The 24,992-nt window shown below is 52.1% G+C and overlaps 1 protein-coding gene across 2 annotated transcripts in view; it reads left to right on the plus strand.

Moving 5' to 3' along the window:
• The first annotated feature begins 12,519 nt into the window (after positions 1 to 12,519).
• STX1A (syntaxin 1A) overlaps positions 12,520 to 24,992 on the plus strand; it is a 112,627-nt gene continuing 100,154 nt past the window's right edge. Inside the window, exon 1 of one of the 2 annotated variants that reach the window (XM_068655926.1) lies at positions 12,520 to 12,674. In XM_068655926.1, the coding sequence (XP_068512027.1) occupies positions 12,645 to 12,674 (30 nt within the window). In that variant the 5' untranslated portion in view covers positions 12,520 to 12,644. The remainder of the gene's footprint in view (positions 12,675 to 24,992) is intronic. The other variant, XM_068655925.1, reaches the window with a different exon arrangement.

Consider the following 24,992-nt stretch of genomic DNA (forward strand, 5'->3'; position numbering starts at 1 on the left):
AATGTGCTGGCAGGCAGGGGATGTGCACCTCAGAGGTGCATTTGGCAAGGACAGTGGGTTGGCATGTGAAGTGCTGTCGCTGGCTTTGGGAAGAAGAAGCTGCAGCAGACACATCCTACAGGGATTTGTCTTGTCATTGCATGGTATGTTGGGAGGGAGAAGTATTTTTTATCTGCACTTATGTGGGGCTTATGTGATCTTTATTAAATGACTGCTTGTTGCTTGTGGTCTCAGTATGTTTTTATTTTAGCCAGGGGCTTAGGGTATCAGATGAAAGCTTGCTGCAAGCCCTCTCCTGGAAGTGAGGTGAAGGAGTGGGCTGATTTGCCTTCCACCACCAGTTACCTTTTTATTATGCTTGTCTTCTCAAGGTACAGCCTGTATTCTCTAAAGTCAATAACAACATTTCAATACAAGAGTGCAGCTGAGAGTACAAAAGAATACAAAATCACACTTCATTAGATCAATCAAAAATAAGTGTCTGTATATTCCTTTTTCTGTATTGAAATCACTGGTTTAGTTGGAATGAATTTCTTTTACTGCTTTGTTTCAGGCAGTTTTCTAAGTGAACCCTAGTACTGTGTAGACCACAGGTACTTCTCTTTCTCTCATCTGTGAAGATCTTGTTCTAAAGTAGCACAGAAAATCAGAAAGTCTGTGATTGTAGCAGACCTATAATTCATTCACAGTTTCTTAAATGTTAAAAAAAAAAAAAAAGACTTCCGAAACAGTTGTGAGGATGTCTGTAGTATGTCAAAGAGAAACTTTTGTGTTGTTTTATGCTTTCCAGGTGTTTGAGAATGTGAGGATCAGCCTTTTGGGTAGGTGGGAAAGGTGGATTTTTTATGATTTGTTCTGACCTTAGAAAGACAGAAAGGTCAAGTTGGACACCGAGGTCTAGTCCAGGCAAGGTCACCTTAACTTAATATCAGCCTGAGATGTTTGTCCAACCTATTCTTTAAATGAAGATAGAGATCACAGAATCACAGAATTGTCTAGGTTGGAAGAGACTTCAAGATCATTGAGTCCAACCTCTGACCTAACACTAACAAGTCCTCCACTAAACCATATCACTAAGTTCAACATCTAAATGTCTTTTGAAGACCTCCAGGGATGGTGACTCCACCACTTCCCTGGGCAGCCCATTCCAATGCCTCACAACCCTTTCAGTAAAGAAGTTCTTCCTAACATCCAACCTAAAACACCCCTGGTGCAACTTTAGCCCATTCCCCCTCATCCTGTCACCAGGCACACGGGAGAATAGACCAACCCCCACCTCGCTACAGCCTCCTTTAATGTACTTATAAAGAGCGATGAGGTCACCCCTGAGCCTCCTTTTCTCCAGGCTGAACAATCCCAGCTCCCTCAGCCACTCCTCACAGGACTTGTTCTCCAGACCCCTCACCAGCTTTGTTGCCCTTCTCTGGACTCGCTCAAGCACCTCCATGTCCTTCTTGTAGCGAGGGGCCCAAAACTGAACACAGTACTTGAGGTGCGGCCTCACCAGAGCCGAGTACAGGGGGACAATCACTTCCCTAGTCCTGCTGGCCACACTGCTTCTTATACAAGCCAGGATGCTGTTGGCCTTCTTGGCCACCTGAGCACACTTCTGGCTCATATTCAGCCGACTATCAACCAATACTCCCAGGTCCTTCTCCACCAGGCAGCTTTCCAACCACGCAGCTCCCAGCCTGTAGCTCTGCTTGGGGTTATTGTGCCCCAGGTGCAGGACCCTGCACTTGGCCTTGTTGAACTTCATACAGTTGACCTCAGCCCATCGGTGCAGCCTATCCAGATCCTCCTGCAGAGCCTTCCTAGCCTCGAGAGATCAACACATGCACCTAACTTGGTGTCGTCTGCAAACTTACTGAGGGTGCACTCAATCCCCTCATCCAGATCATCGATAAAGATATTAAAGAGGACTGGCCCTAATACTGAGCCCTGGGGGACACCACTAGTGACCGGCCTCCAGCTGGATATAACTCTGTTCACCACAACTCTTTGGGTCTGGCCATCCAGCCAGTTTTTAACGCAACAAAGTGTACGCCAGTCCAAGCCAAGAGCAGCCGGTTTCTTGAGGAGAATGCTGTGTGAAATGGTGTCAAAAGCCTTACTGAAGTCAAGGTAGACCACATCCACAGCCTTTCCCTCATCCACCCAGCGCGTCACTTTGTCATAGAAGGAGATCAGGTTTGTCAAGCAGGACCTGCCTTTCATAAACCCATGCTGACTGGGCCTGATCACCTGGTTGCCCTGTAAGTGCCACATAATGACACTCAAGAGAATCTGCTCCATGAGCTTCCCTGGCACTGAGGTCGAACTAACAGGCCTATAGTTTCCTGGGTCTACCCTCTGGCCCTTCTTGTAGATAGGCATCACATTTTCTAGCTGCCAGTCGACTGGGACCTCCCCTGATAGCCAGGACTGTTGATAAATGATGGAAAGCAGCTTGGCCAGCTCCTCCGCCAGTTCTCTCAGTATCCTCAGGTGGATCCCATCTGGCCCCATCAACTTGTGTACATCCAAGTGCCGTAGCAGGTTGCCAACCATTTCCTCATGGATAGTGAGGGCCACATTCTGCTCCCCATCCCCTTCCACCAGTTCAGGGTACTGGGTATCCAGAGAGCAACTGGTTTTGCCGCTAAAGACTGAGGCAAAGAAGGCATTAAGCACCTCCGCCTTTTCCTTATCTCTTGTAACTAACTTTCCCTCCGCAACCAGTAAAACTGGAGATTCTCCTTAGTCCTGTTTTGCGTTGATATATTTGTAAAAATTTTTTTGTTGTCTTTAACAGCAGTAGCCAGATTGAGCTCCAGATGAGCTTTGGCCTTTCTAACTTTGTCCTTGCACTGCCTTGCAACATCCTTATAGTCCTCCCAAGTGGCCCGCCCTCTTTTCCAATGACTGTAAACCCTCTTTTTTCTCCTAAGCTCAAGCCACAATTCTCTGTTCAACCAGGCCGGTCTTCTGGGGACAGACTGCTCCTGTGCCATTAAGATTTCCTTCTTGAAGAGCGCCTGGCCTTCCTGGACTCCTCTGCCCTTCAGAGCCACCTCCCAAGTGACTCTTCCATCCTGAACAGTTCAAAGTCAGCCCTCCAGAAGTCCAATACAGCAGTTTTACTTGTCCCCTTCCTGGCTTCTCTTCTCCAAGAATGGAGAACTCTACCATTTCATGGTCACTCTGCCCAAGACAGTTTCCAACCACCATATCTCCCATCAGTCCCTCTCTGTTTGTGAAGAGAATGTCTAGCAGAGCACCTCCCAAGGTAGGCTCACTAACCAGCTGCGTCAGGAAGCTATCTTCCACGCTCTCCAGAAACCTCCTAGACTCCTTCCTCTGGGCTGTGTTGTGCTTCCAGGATATGTCTGGGAAGTTGAAATCCCCCACAAGAACAAATGCTGATGATTTTGCAACTTTTGTCAGCTGCCTGTAGAACTCCTCATCAGTCTCCTCATCCTGGTTCAGCTGTCTATAACAGACCCCCACCAGGATGCTTGCTTTGTTGGCCTTCCCGCTGATCCTAACCCATAGGGACTCAACCTTATCGTTCCCAGCCTCAAGTTCCATGACATCAAAACTCTCTGATATAGAGAGCCACACCACCACCCCTTCTGAAGAGCCTATAGCCAGACATTGCAGCACTCCAGTCATGAGACTGGTCCCACCACGTTTCCGTGACAGCAAACAAGTTGCAGCCTGCCTGCCGCACGATGGCTTCCAGCTCCTCCTGTTTGTTACCCATGCTGCATGCATTTGTGTAGATGCACTTCAGCTGGGCCATTGCCTTCTCTCCTGGCCTTGCCATTGTTCCCCCTGGCACAGCTCTAACAAGCCTTGTTTCAGCCCTGTCCCCCTTCGTACCTAGTTTAAAGCCCTCTCAATGAGCCCCATCAGCTCCTGGCCTAGGATCCGTTTTCCCCTTAGAGATAGGGACCCGTCTGCGGCCATCAGGCTGGGTGCCGAGTAAAGCGCCCCATTGTGAAAAAAAAAACCAACAAAATTTCTGTGTTGGCACCAGCCTCTGAGCCACGTGTTTATCAAGTGGGCTATCTGTGTCCTCTCTGTACCCCTCCCTGCCACTGCAGGGATGGATGAAAACACCACCTGTACTCCTGCTCCATCCACTAACCCTCCCAGTCCCCTAAAGTCCCATTTGACAGTCTTCAGGCTTCTCTCTTCAGTGTCATCACTGCCAGCCTGGACTATTAAAAGAGGATAATAGAGAGGCGAACCAGGTTGGGAAGCTTTCTGGCAATGTCCCTGACCCTGGCCCCAGGCAGGCAGCAGTCTTCCCTATGGGTAGGGTCAGGCCAACAAATAGGGCCCTCTGTTCCCCTGAGAAGGGAGTTGCCCACAACAATCACCTGTCTTTCTGTCTTGGTGGAGGCAGTCCTGAGGCGTGGAGTCAACTTCCTCGCCCTAGGCATCCTCCTGGGTGCACTTCCTCACCTACCAGTCTCTCAAGCTCCAGGGCCTCAAACCTGTTGTGTAAGGGCACCTGGGAAGGTGGGGCCGGTAGGGGGGGGCATCATCTGCGATGTTGAACAGGGACCTGTTTCCATTCCTCCTCAACTCCTAGGTCCCCTGCCTCTGCCCAACAGCAACAGGGCAGGGGGTCCACCCCCATTTGACCCCCATTTGGGGTGTCTCACCCCGGTACCTGTCCTTCAGGCTGCACAGGGAGTTGCTCCACCAGTCTATCTCCCGCTCACACTCCCTGATATCCCTCAACCTCTCGACCTCCTCCTTGAGTTCTGCCTCTCCTATGATGGAGACTATCCATCGTCCCTCACGGATTTTTTTTTCTCTTGTGAATTTTCTGGTGCACAGCAGTTGACGGTGTCAGCTTGTGGATGAGCTGAGCAAAGCCTGTTGTAAGGCTGCTGGTGGAGGTGTGCAGAGGAGGGAGTGTGTGTGTGATTCCTACTCAATGGTTATTGTTTCTCTGGGGTGTTCCCATCCCAGGTTGCCAATGAGTCTGTGATACATTGTTCTCTCTGCTGTAAATCTTGTGAGCGCTGTGGTGCTCTCATGGCTCTGAAGACAGCATTGTGAGTCTGAGAGATCAGGCAAGCTGTTGACAAAAGTAAATGGCCATTTTGCTTGCTGCTGCTGGAAGCACATTGAGTCTGGCTTGCTGGATTCTCTCTAGTTCTGTTCACAACATTTTCCACCTTAGCTGTACCTGCAAGGGCTGGATTCCCTCCATGTTCCTTGGTCACTTCTCCATCCTTTATCTTCTCCAGTACCATGTACATAGAAACCTGTGTTTATTCCTTTCTGGAATTAGTATTGGCTTTAAACTAAAAGAGGGAAGATTTAGATTACACATAAGGAAAAAAATCTTTACTCTGAAGGTGGTGAGGCACTGAAACAGGTTGCCCAGAGAATCTGTGGATTCCCCATCCCTGGAAGTGCTCAAGACCAGACTGGACAGGGCTTTGGGCAACCTGGTCTAGTGGCAGGTGTCCCTGCAGGGGATTAGTACTGGAACGGTCTTTAAGGTCCCTTTCAACCCAGACCATTCTGTGATTCTATGAAGATTTGGCTCTGCTTTGTCTTTTCTCCCAGCTACCAACCCTTGCCCCGATTATTAGAAGAAAAGCCGATCTGACCCCTTCTTTTGCACCACTGAAGCACTTCCACTCTGTGAGAGAGCACTGAGCTGCACTCACCATGACACCAGCCTCTGCCATCAATGCCTTCCTCTGGTTCCTTGCCTTGCCGAGCGTTGTGGATTGTGTAGAAACACTGAGACAGTCCAAGGTGTGCAGAACAGCCAGGTGATGTGGATCTGGGATGCCCTACCAGCATGGGCTTGGCAAAACAGCAGCCTGGGGAGGGATCCCTCAGAAGCAAAGTTTTTCTCATATCTGGCACAACAGATAATCACATAAACCTTCCCTCAACCTCTGCAAGTCTTAGCACAGATTCTCTCCCCTCCTTACCTCCTTTCTGTTTTTGCTGAACTCCCCCACTCCTGCCAGGCTGGGCTGGACTCTTGCCCCAAAGGCAGTGTTAAGACAGAAATCTTGCTGTCATAAAGAAGGTGGCAAAACATCTTCCTGTCACTTGGGCATATGAGACAGTAGACAATATTAGCTTTTCAAAAGCAACTTTTTAATGACTATTGGCATGGAGACAAGCATTTTGTGTAATCTCTGTTCAAATTATCTCTGCTCTCCTAGCATGGGGAGTGGGAACCTGCAGCTCATTGGCTGGATCCACTTGTGACTGCAGTCATGTATGCCCTTCTCTGCACTGCTCCTCCCCAGGATGTCCATGCTGGTATGGGCACATACGGGCAGCAGGGCACTGGTGTGAAGCTTACCATGCATGGGGCAGCAGGTGGTGCAGAGTGGCCTATCTTAATGACCTCCTGCCTGCTCTTGGCCTGTGTTCTTGGCACTAAGTGAGTCTAGTTGGCTCCATCAGCACTGCTGTGCTTACTGGCTCCAGTTTTTACTCTCACTGAGCAGTTTTCCAGTATATTTCTTGACATACTACTTCTGGCAGCTGTTGCAGGACTTCTGTCCTTTGCCTCTGAAGACAGTAGTTCCCCTGAAGTGTCAGCAGTGACTGCAAGATGAATGAACAGCTTCAGCTGCTTTCTAAGTCTCAGCCAAGCTGCAAGTCCTGCAAGCCCCTGCTCCTGTCATGCAGAGTCCGTATTTCAGTCTTGTCTGCACCTTCAGCCTTGCTCAGGGCCAACAGCTTCCTTTTCTCTGCATGTCTGCATGCTTTGGTGAGAATTTATTCTGCACCACCTTGTTGTGCACATCCAAGCTCATCACTCCATTTGCAGTCACAATCCAGTCTCTATGGATACAAGTCCTCAGAAACAGCAAGATCAATCTTAGATCAGTTGCATACTTCAGCAGCCATCCTCCTGCAATCTCTGCTCAAAATACCATAGTAATTTTTCATGTATGAGGAGTATATGAGCTTCCTTGGGTTTCTGTGCTGCATTTTCAGTTGATGTCAGGTGCCTGACTCACCTGAAAGCTCTTACATACATCAAGTGCTGCAGAAGTAGGCACTGTTAGAATTAAGGGGATATCTGACTTCCTTTATTGTGGTCCCTGTTGCTTGTACAAATGAAGTGCTGTTTGAGCTTCTTCCAGTTAGTCTTTGTGTCTCCAGGGCTCTTAGGAATCTAGTCCCCCCCACATCTGAGTCTGAATTCCTGGGGTCAGATGGTGCTCTGAGAGGGTATTTGAAAGGTGTTTGTTCTGTTGTCTCGGTTCCAGTTCTCGCTGCTCAACAGAACAAGTTCCTGTAGCATTCTCTAGTGCCACAGATGAGAGAGAGCTCTGCACCTGTGGGGGCATGTAGCACTGGAGGAAGGGTGCATGGTCCACAGCTAGCTGGAAGGGAGAGGGATCTGCAGTTTTTAGTGGAGGGAGCCCCTGCTGGGCTGCACATGGGAAAGGATGTGTAGGAGACTGGAAGGGACTTGGTTACAGAGTGGGAATATTGGCTTCTATGATTCTCTGTGGACCTTAAGAGAGGAGGGAAATGTTTATGTGGGATCCTCTTGATAAGACTTAACTAAAAAGGGTGCTTCATGTGGAAGTTCAAAGGCTGTCGTGGAGGAGGATGCTGAGTTGTCTTGCTGGCAGGGGTCCCTGCTCTGACATCTTGAAGCTGGTACTGGAGATCTTCTGGGCAGCAGCAAGGTGGAGAGAGCTGAAAGCCATGCAGTCACCACAGTGCCATGAGATTACAGGCAAAATGAGCTGTTCAGCATTAGCTCTAGCAGGGAAAAGGACTCTGCAGTGTGATGACACACAAAAGCATGGTCAGACCAATCCATGATCTCAGCTGGGACAAGCGGAGCATGGTATCCTGGCTTTTGTGAGAGGTGAGGATTGAGAGCTGGGTTTGGAAGGCTTTTGACCTGTCTCAGGGAGCAGTGAGCACAGGGCATGTGGAATTGTCCCAGGAGCAGCCAATTCCCATAGCAGGAGGCAATGAGCTGCTAGCAGTGGTGGAGATAGGGACAGAGAGGTGTGAGGCCTTGTGGTGGGCAGTTGAGAGCTGAGCTGCCACAGTGTGCAAGGACAGCAGGCATGGCTAGGCCAGCAAAGAGTCTGCATGAGCCAGCAGGCTGGGCTTTCTTTGCTGCATTTTTCTGGCTTTGTGTGTGTCCTTCCAACAGTGGGTGAGACCACCCTTTGTGTTAGAAGGATTGGCAGCAACTAGGCCTCTTGTGCCACCAGTGCATGAACACACAGTGAAGTGAGACCCTGCCCTAACAAGCTGCAGCAAATCAGTGCAGTACAAAAATATGAGAGGTGCTGTAACAGCTGATTGGTACAAGGTAAGACATACAGTTAAGCCCAACACTTAAGCTCCACCAGTATGACCTTTCCTTTCATTGAGACCCTTGTTTCTGTGCTCCCAGCTGAGGTGTCTACAATTTTTCTTCGATTTTAGAGCTCTTGAAAGGTACATGGATGTCTAATGACACAAAGACAGACCCAGATGTGTGTTGCACTTCTTTCTAATTGACTAAAGAACTGGTTTTGGAGCTGGTAGGTGTTTGTGATGGGAGCAAGAGCTTCAAATCCTCTGAGAGAAAAACTGGTCCCTTTACCTGCAGGAACACCTTAACCAAGACTGTCCCAGCTCTCCACAGAAGCCAATGGGCCACAGCACACTCTGAAGGACACTGGCCCTCTCGGAGTGATCAGAGCCCCAGTATGCATGGAGCAGATCTGTCTATGAAGACTGCCCATGGCAGCATGGGCTCTGGGGGATGTGAGAAGGCACCAGCAGTGTGTCACAGCATGCACGCCATGCTCAGAACTGTAAGCGGGAACCCTCGGGGTAGCTGGAGAAGGTGCTGAGGATGGAGTGCTGACAAAGTTGCACCAGGAGTGCTTACAGCTGTGTGCATGCTCACATATAGCACAGGTGGGAGCAAAGCAGCCAAGCTGCACAGATTCCCCTCACATTAAACCTGTTTCATGTGCAGTTGGTGGATGAGTGAGTGGGTCTGCACTCACTGCTGCAGCTCCTCCTAGATGAGACTGGAGCTTGTGTGGGCAAGTGTGAGCCTGGGGACTAAATCAGTGCTGCTCTTCAGGGGGAGCTGCTGTCAGTAGAGACAGCTCCTTGATGGGCCTGCCCAGCCTCCTCAGGCACAGCTTGGGGGTGGCAGAGAGAGAAGACAAAAGAACAAGAAGGTGGGCTCCACAGCTCCAGCCATGGGGAGGGCTCACGGGGGTGATGTCAGAGGGGGTGATTTCTCTTTTAGAAATGCACAGTGCTCTTGTAACTTGATTAAATTAAGCCTTGTTCCTGTTGAAGAGAACTCTCCCTGCTGGTAGGTTGTGTGGTAAAGCTCCTCTGCACACCCACAGAGGAGCACGGAGACAATGGCAGGCGGGGACCCCAAGTAACACCCTGCAGAGCTACTCCCAGGCCCCTCAGAGGGGCTGCCAGCCCGTCAGAGTCTATCTCCAGGAACCCGGAGGAGCACAGTGACACAAAGGCAGGCAGGAGCCCAAACTAGGGCTCAGGAAGGGCTACCTTCTCCAGGCCCTTCCTGCGAAGCCTCGGCTCCAGGGCTAGGGCATGAAAGCACAAAGTGTTATTTCTGCCTGGGGGCAGGGAATACAGGGGAAGAGCATGTGGACATTGTACAGCACATGGTATATGATGTTTAAGAGAGGAACCAAAGGTGGGGAAAGGGGTGGATCTGAACGATGTGGAGAAGACCAAGAATGGGAAAGTAGAATATGGGGGCAAAAAAGGCTGGTTGCATGTGGACAGGTTGCTGGCCAGAATGCTTGTCTGGCTGTGCTCTATGCCAGTGATCAGCACAGTCTGTCTTATTAAATTCCATTTCTAACTTTGTTTTGGGTGAGGGCTCTCTGTTCTGTGTACACATATGCGTATGGGGTGTGAGTGCAGCAGCCAGGGTCAGATGCAGTGGGGAGGGCTGATATGTTGGCAGTGCATCCCCTGGGGCATGTATACCTGTGGAGACGTGTGGAGATGTGGGTGGACCTGGGTGATGGGTGGGGTGGCCCTGAAGCAGGGGCCGATGGTGAGGGTAAGTGTGAGAGCTGTCTCTGGGGGACCAGCTGTGTGTCAGGTATGTAGGGCCAGCCGTGCATGTATGTATGTGCTGTGCATGCATGTGCTCAGCAGAAATGCATGCTCAGCCTCACTGCTGGCTAGAACAGGGGCATGGGGCTGCAGCAGCCTCACCACCAGCAGATGCTGGATCCAGCCCAGCTCCCTAACACCTGCTTTCTCCTGTCACTTCTCCTCCCGGGTCAGTCAGGCCTTCACCTGTGCCCCTGCCATGGTCAGGGCTCTGAGTGTCCCCAGAGACTTGCAGAGCAGACAAGTCCTGGGACAGTCTGCTCTGTCTTGCTCCAGGCATGGGACTGGGAGCAGGGTGGGGTGAGATGGCTCACCTGACAGAGCAATGTGGGTGTGATGGAGGCCCACTGTATATCTTGTCTGGTCAAAATTACCATTTTCCTAAATCAACAGTCACTGTTTCTCTGGCATAGATTCCTGCCCAGCACTGGTTCAATTCTCCCTGTTACTTATCTCATACCCCTGGCTAAACTGCCAAACTGGCAACAGACCCAAACCCACAGCACCAGGATGGGCAAAATCCTCCTGCTAATGTCCCAGCAAGGTGTCAGGAGGATGTAGCCAGAAACCAAGCACCTCTTGTCTGCCCTGCAGAGCTCCCAAGGCTCCTGGCTTGGGTCGCAGGGCTGAGGGTTTTCCCAGGCCCTTGCCAAAGCTGGGACAAAGCTGGCAGGAGAAGAGCTGCTGGCCAAGTCCTCCCGTGGGCTCCTGAGCACCCTGCTCTCCTCCACACACCTGCAGGAGAAGCCTTGCAGGTTCTGGATGCAGTTGTGCAGAGCAGAGGCCTAATATCCAGGCTGCTCATGACAGGGCCCCATGCAAAGGTCCCTTTGCCTCGTCACAGAGCCCACTGCCGGGCCCGCTGCCGCTCATGTCCCTGCTCCGGAGGGGCCCCACTCCGAGGCGTGGAGGGGGAGAGGCCGGGGGATGGGCACCGGGCTGCGCGGCCCGGGGGCTGAGCCCGGCGGCCCGTGGCCAAGGCGTTGGAGCCGGACCGGCCCCGCTCGGCGCCTCAATAGGGTTTCGTCGCGGCCGCCAGAGGGCGCCATGCCCCAGCACTGCCTCGGGTGGCTCGGCCCGGCTCGGCCCCGCCGCCGTCCCCGAGCGCCCCCAGCGGGCCCTCGCGCTGCAGCCGCGGGACGGGGCAGCCGCAAGGACGTGCGCGTGGCGCCGGGGCTCGCGGAGGCAGCGGGGAGGTCACGGCCCCTCGTCGGAGCTGAGGGCAGCGCTGAGAGGAAGCGGGCGGCAGGGAAGAGCCGCAAGTATCCCACAAGACCGAAGTCGACTGACAAAAAAAGCTGTGGTGCAGTAGGAAAAAAAAAGAAAAAAAGCTCGCAATGGCTGCACGGGGCACAAGCTAGTGGGCAGTGATGTGCCCCTGTTGGGGTGATGGGAGCACTGCAGGGGACCCCTTCTGTGTCCCCCGAGCACCTGTACGGCACGTGGCTCTTGCCTGAAGAAGGCTGCAGCTCCCGAAGAGCCACCACAGGAGCAGGCCCGTGGAGAGAACTCATGCTGGAGCAGGGGGGAGAACTGAGGGAAGAAGGGGCAGCAGAGACAAAGGGTTATGAGTTGGCTGTCACCTCCATTCCCCTGCACTGCTTGGGGGAGGGAGGTTGAAGAGTCAGGAGCGTGGCTGGGGAAGTCCATCTTCCCCAAACTAAGTTAGTTTTGCCCATGATGGTAGTGAGCGATCTCCAAATACATATCACAAGCTACCAGCTTTATAACCTTAATTTCTCCCCCTGCACTGCCGAGAAGGGGGAATAGTGCAGTTCAGGGACTGTCTGTATGAAGTCTCTGTCATGGCACTGACTTGTGATGAGTGGACATTTCCCAGGGAACAGGGGCAGAGTTTTGCTGGGATGATAATGCCTGGCTGACATATGGCTGCTGCAACACCCAGAGGCTGTTCCTATAGCATTGCCTTTTGCCTGGGTGCCTCTGGAGCTTCTCCCTGGTGAAGGATTGCAGGCAGGAGCAGACCCAGCCATCCTCACCGGGTGTACCCCAGTGCTCTGCTTGTCCCAGGAATCCTGGGGAGCTCTGTCCCACCTCAGGCTGCCCCACAGCCTCCTATTGTGCCCTGCTGGCAGAGTGAGGTGGGCGGTGGGCACAGGGGAGTCTCCCGACTCCCCTCCGCAAGGCCCCTCCGCCAGCAGCCACCTGGCGCCGTTGCTTTGGGCCTGGGTCGCCTCAAGGCTCCTCGAGAGCCCAGCTCCAGGGCCCCCGGGGACCCTGCCCTGCCCCACTGCTGTCCCAGCCCCCGCGGGGGCCCTCCGGGCTGCAGAGGCTGCTGCACCCCCCGGTACGACCCCTCCGGGTGTGACCCGCTCCCAGCGTACCCCCACGCGTGGCACCCCTCAGCGCCACGCCGCTCCCGTGAGACCCCCCCGCGAGCTGCGCCCCCGCGCTGGCCGCTCCCAGCGTCTCGGGGGCCGCTCCGCTCCGCCGGGCTGCGCGCATGTGCCGCGCCCGCCCCTCCCCCGAGCGGCGGCCGGGCTGAGCGGCGGCGGGGCGCGATGAAGGACCGGACCGGGGAGCTGCGCGCTGTAAGTGGGGGGCACGCGGCAGAACGGGGATCGCCTCGCCCCCGGTACCGAGCGGAGGCGCCGGGGGCGTCCTGGGTTCCCGGGGCCTGCGGAGCGCGGCCGCGATCTCCCCCCCCCTCCCACCACCCCGGGCCTTGTCTCTGCACCGGCAGGGGGCCCCGGCCCCACCCGCCCCGGGGCGAGCCGGGTGCCGGGGGCGCGGGGCACGGAGCGGTCCCCGCGGGCCGGGCAGTGCGGCCGTTCCCTGAGGGCTCCCGCGGCGCCTCTGTCCGCCGCTGCCGGCTTCCCCTCGTTTCAGGCCTTGGTGCCCGGTGCTCGTTCGAGGTGCTCGTCCAGCGCCCGCCGCCGCCGCACCTGCGGCCCCGCTGCTCGCACACTTTTGGCTGTCGCGGCCGCTGCGGGACGGCATCTTGCCTTGTGGTCCCGCCCCGTGTGCCAGCTGTTCCGGAGGCCGGGTGAGCTCCCGTGGCCAAAAAACGGCTCGCTCCCATCTGGACTGGGTGTAGGCTATGTGGGGTGCTGGGTGCGGGGGCTGTCCCATGGCTGCTGCAGGCGGTGGCCTGACCTTTCCTCTCGCGTTTTGCTTTTTCATCCCTCTCGCTCTGCTGATGTCATCTGGCCTGGGAAGAGCCTGGAGCTGCGCAGCCGTTCAGGTGTGGCCACGCGGGTGGGTGACATGAGTTGGCACCCTTGTCATGAAATGGGTGCTCGTCCCCCGTGGCAGGGCACTGCAGGATGCTTTGTGAGAGAGGAGGGAATGAGATGGGCGATGCGGCTGTGCCACTGCATGAGGGTGACTTGAAACAGTATCAGAAATACACCAGGAGCTTCAGCAAACATTCACCTGGCAGGTCCTGTGCTCTAAAAATAACCATTCCCAGCTTGGCTGTTTCAGGTTTTGCACTGTGCCATAAACCAAGGGTTTTGCTTGGGCTGGCAGGTCTCGTAGCTCCAGACAAAGATGCATGTTGGGGCTGAGTGTTGTCTGGAGAGACCTAGCTGAGGCCACCTGAAATGGGAGGCTGGCTTTGTCTGGAAGGTGCCAGGAATACAGAGCTCTCCTACTGGTGACGCCAGTGAGGGGAAGAGGGGGTGGCTGTAGATGCTTGAGGAGAAAGGGGCTATAAAAAGAAAATCTGCACCCTTCATGCTCAGCCTGGGTGATTGGAAAGCACCCAAACAAGGGACTCTTTCTCCATGAACAGTGCAGGTTGTGGAAACAGAATTGGAAAATAGGCTTTTTAATAATAATAGTGAAACCCAGCTCTGTAAGTGTCTTCTTGGCAGCCAGTGCTGGCTGAGAAGTGATGCTGTAGAGTATTTTAAAATCTCTCCATTCCTTTAAATATCTTAAACAAAAACAAAAGCCATGCCGCTTTTTGCATTAGGAGATTTTTGCATCTCTCCTGCAGATGATCCTTACTCAGTGGTGGCATGAAGTACCTCCAGCCATAACACTGAAGGGTCTGCAGCCCCTGCATGCAGGAGCTTTTCTGGGGCTGTTTCTGGCACCTGCTGGAGGGGAGAGGAGGGGGACACACTTCCTGTGCCCCTGCACTCAGAGGGGTCCGCGTGGGGCTGCTGGGTACAGTGCTCGGCTCGGCTCGGGGTGTGTATGTGCCCCGGGGCTGAACAGAGGTGTGTGCTGTGGCTGGCCTAGAGCCTGCCTGGGCTGCATGAGCAGGGCAGCACATGAGAAGTTCTGGTACAGAGCTGTGCTGGCAGGAGGGGTGTGTTCCCTTATGGGACGTTGGGGCCCACTTTGTGCTAGTGATCTGGTGCCTGTAGCCAGCCTTGTTAACAGCCTCAGACAATTCCTCCCTGTTTTAATACAGCATCTAAATTCTGCCAGGGAGATGATTTAAAAGAAGAAAAAAGCTGTCTTTTTTGGAGTTGAGGAGGGGATGCAGGGCTTTTGCTGCTGTGCAGAACATGAGCTTCCTGTCTTAATGGGATTTTTAAAATGATGCTTGACGTTCAACACGCTGATCTGTGTCTTTTCTGAACCTTTGGACCCTGATTGTTTTCAAACTCATTTTAGCATATCTGGTACTTGGAGGTGGCAGCACTCCCAGGCCTGCTTTGAACTGCCTTGGAACAGGGAAACTTACATTTGCAAAGTGTACTCTGCTATGGAGGAGTAACAACCTGCAGGCCTGATTGTGGAAGATGACCAGCAGAGCTCTGTGCTCTTTGTAGGTGGTTCCCACGTGCCATTGAGGCCAACAGGAGCAAACCTGTTTGCCCTGAGCTGGGATTTGGCCCTCTGCTTGACGAGTGCAGATTAACACCTGCCCTGTAGTGTGTTGAAGTCCTGGCATGTGGGGTGTCCTTCGTGGCTGATGGCACAACCCTATCTCCTGCGTACTCCCGACCTGTGCTGTGTCAGCACTGTTCTGCTTTGTTGGGTGTTTTAGGGGCTGCTTGGCAAGCCAGGTCCTCTTGTCGTGTTGTCACCTTGTTGTAGCTGGGATTTGTCCCTGTGTTACTGGGCAGGAAGAAATGCGCCCCGCCTTGCTGCATGAAGAGATTCAACATGACATCTAGGTCAGCCCTAAAGACACTCTGTCCTCCTGCAGGAGGTGTGTCCTCCCAGTGACAGAACTGCGTCTTCTCTGCAGCGGTGTTTGTTGGGGATTCCTGGCTGCTGGAGTGGGGAGCAGCTACCTGTGATGGGGCCAGGCTGCTGCTGCAGGGGATGAGGAGGAGCCTTCAGATACCGCCGATGTGAGCCTGAGCAGTGGTTGTTCAGGGGGATAATGCCAGCAGGCCATGATGGCCTGTCACTGCCGCATAGTACGTCTGTGCTAAATGCACAAAGCTCTGCTGTCAGCAGGGCTCAACATCAGGGGTGCTGTGGGGCCGTGGAACCAGGGCTGGCGTGTGTGTGCAGGGCTTCTAGAGTCACGAGGTGTGGCATCCCCCCAGGGAGCCAATGGGTCTACTAGGGTGTGAGGCTTTGCGATCTCTGGGGTGCAAGACAGGTCCAAATGGTAAAATGAATATGAGGAGAGCAGGAGGAGGTGAGGGATAGGCCATGAAGGTGGTGTTTGGGAATTCCTGGTCCCTGAGTGCTCCATTTCTTACTGAGTGTGGCTTGCTTCCCCCCTGGTGAAGTGGAGAGATGGCTGCGCAAACCTGGTTGGGTGGGGGTCCCTGTCTCTGGACAAATGCCATGTACTCGGCACTATGTGCAGTTAAGAAATGTGTGTCTAGGTGATTTCAGGAGGACAGGACTCAGCTTTCAGCTTTTCATGCAGACAAGTAGGTTTTCTAATATTTATAGATCTTTGATGACCATGTTAGTTGTCAGTCTCTAACGGGGCTGGGAAGAACCATTTGTCAGTCGACAGATCCTTTCCTTGTTTCCTACCAGAAGGTGCTTGCCTGATGTCTTATTATGCAGTGGCCCGAGAAAGTGGTCCTTGAGACGTTGAAATGGATGCTGCTCAAAGAGCATGTTCAGGTGCTGAGTGGGGAGAGGTTGACAAGGAGACTGCGCTTGTGGGATGTTGTCCAGGCTTGTCACGTTTCCATGCCAGCAGAAGCTTCACCAGCGTGACAAAGACCTTCTTTGGAGCAGCACCAGGAGAGAAGAGCAGCCTGTGTCTGGCTGAACCCTCACCCCAGAGGCAGAGATATGGACCTCATGTACATGGCATTTACCTGCTGGTGGGACTGTGTGTCTGTTTGGAATTGGGTACACATGCAGGGGTTTGTAGGGCCAAAGCCTCAGTGGTTGCTTGTAGCCTACAGCAGTACATGAAGTGAGTGTAAAACTTCTGGTGATCTTCTGATTGAGTCTGAAGACCCTCCTTCCTCAAGTGACATTCATTGAGAACAACCCCGTGGGAGGTAGAAGAGTTGCTCTTTAATGTCTAGTGTTCATTTCCCATCATGCTGCATTTCAGCATTGGGACCGAGGCATGTCCCAAACTGTGGCAGTCACTTTCCTGGCGCTGGCTGGCAGCGGAGGCAGTGCAGCCTTCATGCCCAGCCTGCTGGCAGTGGCCGCAGTGGGACTTTGTGTGGCTGGGAATAGCACATCTCTGTGGGCTTCTTCCATGTCAGTGGGAGAGATGTGGGGATGTGGCCCGCTTGTACACGTTTCTGTTCCATAAAACTGGGTTTGCCTTTCTCAGGAGGTGTCCATGCATTTGTATGATAGCATCCTTCCCACAACAGGATGGAAGCACCTCATTCCTGTCAATGTTGCATCCCTATTTCATGTGGCCTCCTGTGTGTGGAAGCTGTGGGGAGGAGTACGTTAAAATAAAAGCAGAAAGCAAGGCCAGCCTCAGGTCTGGCTCTGCAGATCCACACTGTTTTCTCCTGCAGCAGCTAGAATCTGCATCTCAGCCCCCTTGTATGCTTTGACTTGCAACTGGGCCTTGTGCCATCTCTTGTCATTGGTAATACATTGATGCTCCTGTAGATGATTTTTTCTCTTGCAGGTACAATAGTAAAGTCATCTGAAGTTGTTCTTTTTAACAGGAGTTGTGTGCCTTTGTTCTCTGTTTGGACAGGGAGATGTTTCCGTAGCACAGAATTGTCAAACTCCAGTATACAAAACTCACCATTGACCCTGTGAATAGATGTATTTGCTTATTTAAATACTGTCTTCTTTTCCTTAATTTTTAATAACCCTAATAACCCTTTATGTATGTACTTATTTATTTATTTATTTTTACTCCTCTTGGTTGCATACCATGCTTTCAAGCTCTTCTGTTTGACCAGAAGGGTGATGTCAATAATTCAGCTCCACTCTGTCCTTCACCCATGTTGGAGCCGGGCTTGTTGCGTGGAGCACAAGAGCCGTGTGCTCCATGTGACATCTGCAGCAGCCAAAGCTGCACAGGCTGGCTGCAGCTTTGTGGCGCAGCTGGGGAGGCAGGTGGTGGTCCTTTTGTGGGATCTGAAGGGAAGAAAGCTGCTCAGGAAGGGTGTGTACTGACCACCTTTGGGCCATGCCTGGCCCTGCTGTGTCCCCGCGGTGCTGCTGTCTGCAGCAGGGCAGCTGCTACATTGGCTTGTTTGTGAGGTCTGCAGAACTGGAGGAGGTGAAGCCTGGGTAGTCACTGTTCCTTGGGGTCTACTGGCTGTATGAGCAGGACGTGCTGAGAAACGACCGATGTGACGAGCGAGCCCACAGCAGTGCGTGCGCCACCGGACTTGCGTGCTGTCCTTTTGGAGCATACTTCTGCTCCCCAGCAGTTGTGGGATCCCACATGCAGGCATGTCTCTGCTGCTGTGACAGCCCTGCTTCGGGCAAGCCAAGGAACACCTGAAATCAAGAAGACTCCCTGACATGCTTTCCATGGTCTGGTATGCAAAGCCCATGTTGAGACCCCAGTCTTTGGGTCATCTCTGGACAATGTTTCATGTCCCCTTCCTGGGAAGTTTGCGGAGAAGTGGGAGCACAGGAAGAAGGATAGAGGCACAGGGGGGTATAGAGTCATGGAGGCCTCAAGGGGCCTGCCTGTGCCCTGCCCTTGCAGGAGGCACAGCACAGCCAGCACAGGGTGTGCATCCCTTTCACGTCTCACAGTCCCCAGTGAGTATCACACTGTCACTGTGGCCCCTATGGATCACAAGGAGTGGCCACATCCAATGGGCAGCCGCAGCCTGAATCCTGAGGTGCTTACGCTGTGCAGGGCAGCAACTGGCACTGTCCTTGGGGTGGGCTGAGGGCCTGTGGCAGAGAGGATGCCTTTTTCCCTGTCTCAGCCTCTGCTGTCACCATCCTTGGAGGGGCTGGAAAAGCAAGACGCTGAGTCCCGGCGTCCTGGGGAAGGGTGGAACTGTCTGCTTGAAAGCTCTTGTCAAGACTCAGGGGGCTTGGTGGTGCTGCTGAATTCAGCCAGAGGTCAGAAATGTTCCTTGCCACCTGAAACTTTGTGCCACAATGTGAGTGTGATGTGATCTTTTTGGGCTTCAGTAAAGCTTTTGACAGAGGTTCCCATAGGATTCTACTGGACAAAATGTCCAGCATACAGCTAAACAAAAACATCGTATGATGGGTGAGCAGTTGGCTGATGGGCAGGGCTCAAAGGGTTGTGGTAAATGGGGCCACATCTGGCTGGCCGCCAGTCACCAGTGGGGTCCCCCAGGGTTCCATTTCAGGGCCGGCCCTCTGCAATGTTTTTATAAGCGATGTGGATGTAGGACTAGAAGGTGTTTTTGAGCAAATTTGCTGATGACACTAAACTTGGAGAAGCTGTAGACTCTGTTGAGGGTGGAAAGGCCTTGCAGAGAGATCTGGACAAATTGGAGAGCTGGGCAATCACCAACCGCATGAAGCTTAACAAGAGCAAGTGCCGGGTCCTGCACCTGGGACGGGGCAACCCTGGCTATACGTACAGACTGGGCGATGAGACACTGGAGAGCAGCCCCACAGAGAGGGATCTGGGGGTTGTGGTTGATAACAAGATGGACATGAGCCAGCATTGTGCCCTGGCAGCCAGGAGGGCCAACCGTATCCTGGGGTGCATCAAGCACGGCATCACTAGTTGGTCGAGGGAGGTTATTGTCCCGCTCTACTCTGCGCTGGTGTGGCCTCACCTCAAGCACTGTGTGCAGTTCTGGGCACCACAGTACAAAAAAAAACATTAAACTGTTGCAGAGTGTCCAGAGGAGGGCTACGAAGATGGTGAAGGGCCTAGAGGGGAAGACATATGAGGAGCAGCTGAGGTCACTGGGCCTGTTCAGCCTGGAAAAGAGGAGGCTGAGAGGAGACCTCATTGCAGTCTACAGCTTCCTCATGAGGGGGAGTGGAGGGGCAGGTGCCGGTCTATTCTCTTTAATGACCAGTGATAGGACCCGTGGGAATGTTGCCAAGCTGTGGCAGGGGAGGTTCAGGCTGGACATCAGGAAGAGGTTCTTCACTGAGAGGGTTGTCACACACTGGAACAGGCTCCCCAGGGAAGTAGTCACTGCACCGAGCCTGTTGGAGTTTAAGAAGCGTTTGGACTGTGCTCTCAGTCATATGGTCTGAATCCTGATTTTTGGGTAGACCTGTGTGGACCCAGGAGTTGGACTCAATGATCCTTGTGGGTCCCTTCCAACTTGGGATATTCTATGATTCTATGAATGCAGAAAATGAGGCATTGCGTTTGCAAGCCATATATATTTGCTGTGCAGAGGAGGTCTAAAATGGTTTGAGCCAAGGGGGTTTAGACCAGTTCTCATTGTTCTAATTGCAAGTGTCATTTCCTTTATGTGAGCTACTCGGAAGCTATACAAATGTTTATTTTGCTATGTATCTCCCAGTTAACAAGATTGCTTAAGAAATATGCAAAATTACCACTACAGGCGGAACACGTATGGTAGGGCTCATTAAGCTAAATACTATGATAAATTGCTACTTCCAGAAAATTATGTATATTAACAAAAAGGAGGAGAGTAAGCACAAGTGCAGGACCCAGGAAGACTGAATGTGCCATGCTGCCCTGGCTTCAGATGGCTACGGTGGTCACCTGAGTGAAAATGTAGGAATGGTCATTTGGATGTCCTCTGACTGCTGAGTCTGCATTATCATCCTTAAGGCAAACACATGGGGAGCGGGTGGCTCGGGAAACAGAAACAGGGCAATGCGGTATAAATATCAGACCAGGCATAAGGCCAAGGAGAGCATTTTTACTTAAAGAAATATAAAGAGCCAACTCTGGAAGGGCAAAGGTTGGAATGGCTTTCAGAGCAGCAGGGGCAATGTGCTGCAAACAGCCTGTGTATGTGCCATCAGTGAGCGGAATGGCTGGCTGTGGCTGCAAAGGATGAGCCCCTGGGGGTGGCACTGGGTGACAGGGGATGAGCCCATGGCCAAGCAAGCACTGCTGGCTTTGCCTGGGGTGGGAGCGTGGAGCAGAGTGGTGGCAGTGAGCTGATGTTGGGCTCTTCTGGCTCGCTGCAGGTGGTGCTGTCTGAAGGGTGGGCACTTTCCCCCAGGTGGGGACCAGTGTGTTTGCTGACAGCTGAGGATGGGCATGTGGCACATCTCACTGTGGCATCTGGATACTGCAGGTGTGAATCCACAGGCACTATCTACCACTCCTGCAGCAGGTGCTGCCTTTCTTTGCTAGACTTCTCTGCACCTTCCCTGTGCTACTGATTGTGAAAGCCAGCAAGTCACATTGTGGAGAAAGCTTCTTTGAAGCCTCAAATTTGCAGGACTGACACTGGTGCTGTGCACAGTGCTTCAGGTGACAGGCTTCGCTGGTGAAGCATCCAGTGGCATCTTTGGGGTTTGGTTTGTGATGAGTGGGTTCATTATGGTTTACTTTAGTTTTGGCACCCATCTTGAACTGCATACCTGTGTTGTCCATTAGGAATGTTACAAATAAATACTATTATTTGCTTCTTTTGCAAAACAAAACAGCAGCACAGCAAGCTCTGCCTTCTTCACAGCACCAGCCAAAGTTCTAAAAACATTTTGGCTTTCCTGCAGTGCTTTTCTCTGTGAGGTGTTGAGTGAGCTGGGTAGCCTTGAGAGGAGCCCGTGTTGTCCTGCCTCATTCTGAATACCCACACTGCCATCCCAGTCAACTCCAGCTGGGGTGGATTGGCCTCGTTGTGAGTGGGTTGCCTGCTGAGTAGGACACTGAGCAGTGTGACTCTTGGCATTATCTTCTGGGAAAGCTGTGTGCTGCTGTACAGGGAAGCTGATTTAGCTGATTGGGTATGGTGTATTTTTAGGCAAACATCTTCCTTTGGGTGTCAGATCTCAGTCGCCAAGCTGCGGTATTATGGTACTGGCACTGCCAGTGGAGAAAGGACAAACTTGTCCAGGTTCTTTTTGTAAACCAGGGAAAGCTGATGGCAAGCCTCTGCACTGGGGGTTAGATTTGTAGAGAGCGTGTTAAAGCTGATGCATTTCTGGTGAAGTGGCTTCAGCAGTAGCTTGAGGTGACTTGTGTGGCAGAGGTCACAGAATGGCTGAAGTTGGCAGGGACCTCGGTACTTCTGGTCCAACCCTGCTCAAGCAGGGCCACCCAGAGCACATTGTCAAGAACCACATCCAGGTGGCTTTTGAAGGCCTCCAAGGGTGAGATCCACAACCTCTTTTGGCAGCCTATGCCAGTGCTTGGTCACTCGCACAGCACACAAGTGCTTCCTGATGGTCAGACAGAGCCTATTATGCCTGTGGTCCAGGCACTGGGCACCTCTGAAAGGAGCCTGGCTCTGTCCTCTTTGTACCCTCCTGTCAGGTATTTATGGACATTGATGAGGTCCTCCCTGACCTCCTGTCTAACCTGAGAGTGTGTCACGTTTTTAGAGACAATTCACGTGGATGAGTGAAGCCACCCAGCTCAGGGGGTTACCAAGTCCACATCTGGGTTTCCTTGGTCCTCCATAAGGCAACAGGCTGTCCCCTCATCCTGGAGGCCTGTGCCCTCTCTGCTGCTGGGTGCAGGGATGGCAGCACAGCAAATCTGGGAGAGGAGGAGCCCTGTGAAAATGTTCCTGAAGGGCAATCCAGGCTACTCTTGCCTTTGAACCAAATGTGTGACAGTAATGAAGACACTGAGCCAGGTGTGACAGTCCGTTTTGTCTCGGAACCAGCTTTCCTGGTCATTTTTGCCATCCTGTCCGTTGACCCTGCCTGTTGGCCTGCACAACTCTCCGAGGCACCTCAGTGCATTCCCTGAGGCTGTTGCTGTGTGCACATGGGCACATCAAGGCTGTGCCACTGCCCGTGACCTCACTGACCTGTTTCACAGCCACAAACGATGTGGTTTGGCTTTGCTGCTATTGGACTGTTGTTGCTGTGCTACAGTCCTGAGTGGGTTACAAATTCCAAATTTCCTGCCCAGAATTATTTGTGAGGAGTTTAATGTTAATTTGTTCTTACACCAGTGTTTCCCTTTAATTGGGAGAGGTTTCTCCTCCCTGCCGCATTCTGTGCGGAAGCCATTGGGCTGTCTTTGCTGCCGCTGTTTGGCACAAGAGGACAGACTGAGGCTGCATCACATCAGTCTGCTGCAGGGCAGAAATAAGCTTTCTTCATGAGTCTTTCCCTTAATAGTTCAGTGTTTCGGTTTTTAGTGGATGTTTACAGGTTCAAGCTTATTTTCATAAGAACTAACTTAAAAAAAATAAATCTTCTGTCCATGTTGTGTGAGTTTTCTGATGTTAGCCTCGGCCATTTCCCATCCTGCTGTGATGTCTGTTAGAAATTCTTTAGTATTAAATCTTTCTTTTTGTCTGCTTTTATTTTCAGATCTTCCATCAAGTCCTGTCAGACATGCAGTATGTGATGTACAAAACAAATGTTCATTTCATTTTTCCAGAAGACATTTCATCTTTGCCTTCTGGGAGGACTGGTGTCTCTCCTGGATCGTGCTTAAGCTTCCTTTACAATCTAGACAAAGGCACCAAAGAAATTCATTGTCATGTTTATAGCCAGTGCAGTCTCATTTGACAGTTGTCGCTTTTATGGACTGCACTGATTTTCTCATCTCTTCTGGTGAAATCTACCAAGGGGGCTACGGTGCCAGCTGCATCGCTGCCTCTGCCTGAGGCTTTATTTCTTGCTTTACATGCAGCTCCTGGTTGCAGGTCCAGCCCTGCAATCACTGATGAGCATCACCAGAGCTCAGTGGCAAGGAGCTGGAGTGAGGAGGGTGTATTCCCTCAGCATCATGTCTGAGGGAAGCCATATGTCTGAGAGCCTTGTGAAACCACTTCTAGACCTCTGGCAGCTTTGGTGCTGTGACCGCTTCCGTGGGGAGCCTGTTCCAGTGCCTGACAAGCCTCCTGGTGAAGAGCCTTTTCCCAACAGCTCCTGTCTGAGCCTGCCCTGAGGCAGCTTCCTGCTGTTCCCTCAGGTCCTCTCACTGGGCACCAGAGAGAAGAGATCAGTGCCTGCCCCTCTGCTCCCCCTGGTGAGGAAGATGTAGGCCGCCATGAGGTCACCCCTGTGCCTTCTCTTCTTTAAGCTGAACAAACCAAGCCACATCGAACTCTCTTCTTACGCCATGCCCTCTAGGCCTTTCATCATGTCTGTTGCCCTTCTTTGGGACCTCTCTGAGAGGTTGATGTCCTTCTTCTCTCATGGCTCCCAAGGTAGCCCACAGTCCTCAAGGTGAGGCTGCACCAGTGCAGAGTGGAGCAGGACAAGCACTCCCCTTGACCGGCTAACTCTGCTGTGCTTACTGCAGCCCAGGATACACTTGGTCCTTTTGGCTGCTAGGGCACACTGCTGACTCAGGTTCCACTTGTTGTTGACCATAAGATGCTTCTTTTCCCAGGGCATTGGCCCATCTGGTTTGAGTTGGTCCCCACTGCTCTCAAAGGAGATTTATTTTCAAAAAGCAGTTGTGGCCATGGTGTCAGTCTGGAAAAAGTGGGTGTAATTTGTTAGGGTCAGTAACTGGACTTTCATTGTTAGTGTATGGGGGAGTGGTCAACCAGTGCTCAGCAGAGAAACCTGAGTGTTCCAGATAGTTGCATCCCTGAGTAAACAAGGGAAAAACAGAAGGCGAAGTTTTCCCTTTCTCCACTATTAGAGAATAAATCTGTGCCTGAGGGAGGGTCCCTGTGCAGAGTGAAGGTCCGTGGGACAGAAAGCAGCTCTGGGCTGGCTGAGATCATTACAGCTGTGTCCGAGTCTAGTCTGCTGTGGGCAACTGAAAGCATGTTCATGCCTTGACTGAGTCCCTCCTCTGAATTTTTAGTAGCTACATAATTTGGGATTTTCTTAAGCTTTTCTTTGTAGCATTATTAATTCAGGGTCAGGAAGTCATTATTACAGCATTCTCTTAGTGAATTATTCCCATGTAGCATAATAGTGTACTGTATGACCTTCCACAGGGCAGAATGTTAAAAAAAATCAGCTGAGTTAAGACTTTCTGCTGTTTTTCACCCAAATTATTCTTTAGTCATGATTGCAAATATGTAAAGGCATGGATGCCTTTCCAGTAAATCATAGTGCTGTTCGTGTCGTGGAACTACAGGAGTTTAGTGAGCTCAGCTCCTTGCCTGTGCAGGACTTGTGGCACCTTTATTCTCTCTGACATTTGTTCTCAATAGTTACATGGAATTTAGCATTCCTGTTTCTAAAGCTGTTCTTAGAAGTTGACCAGTGCTCTGACAGAATGGTTGGGCTTTATGCCAAAAATTGGTAACAATTCTACAGTAATGAAAATGAATAGCTAAGGACAAAACTCTTGAATATCTTGTTCTCCGTTTTACTGCTAGTGTGGAAATTAGAAATGCTTACTGACTCATGCAGATGTTGGTGAATGCTGAAGTCATAATAAATGCCTTGAAGTTTTATTCATCAAAAGTTGTTAGTCCAAAATATGGGCTGGTTTCAGAGAA

Source organism: Anas acuta, chromosome 19, assembly GCF_963932015.1.
Source record: "Anas acuta chromosome 19, bAnaAcu1.1, whole genome shotgun sequence".
Taxonomy (NCBI): domain Eukaryota; kingdom Metazoa; phylum Chordata; class Aves; order Anseriformes; family Anatidae; genus Anas; species Anas acuta.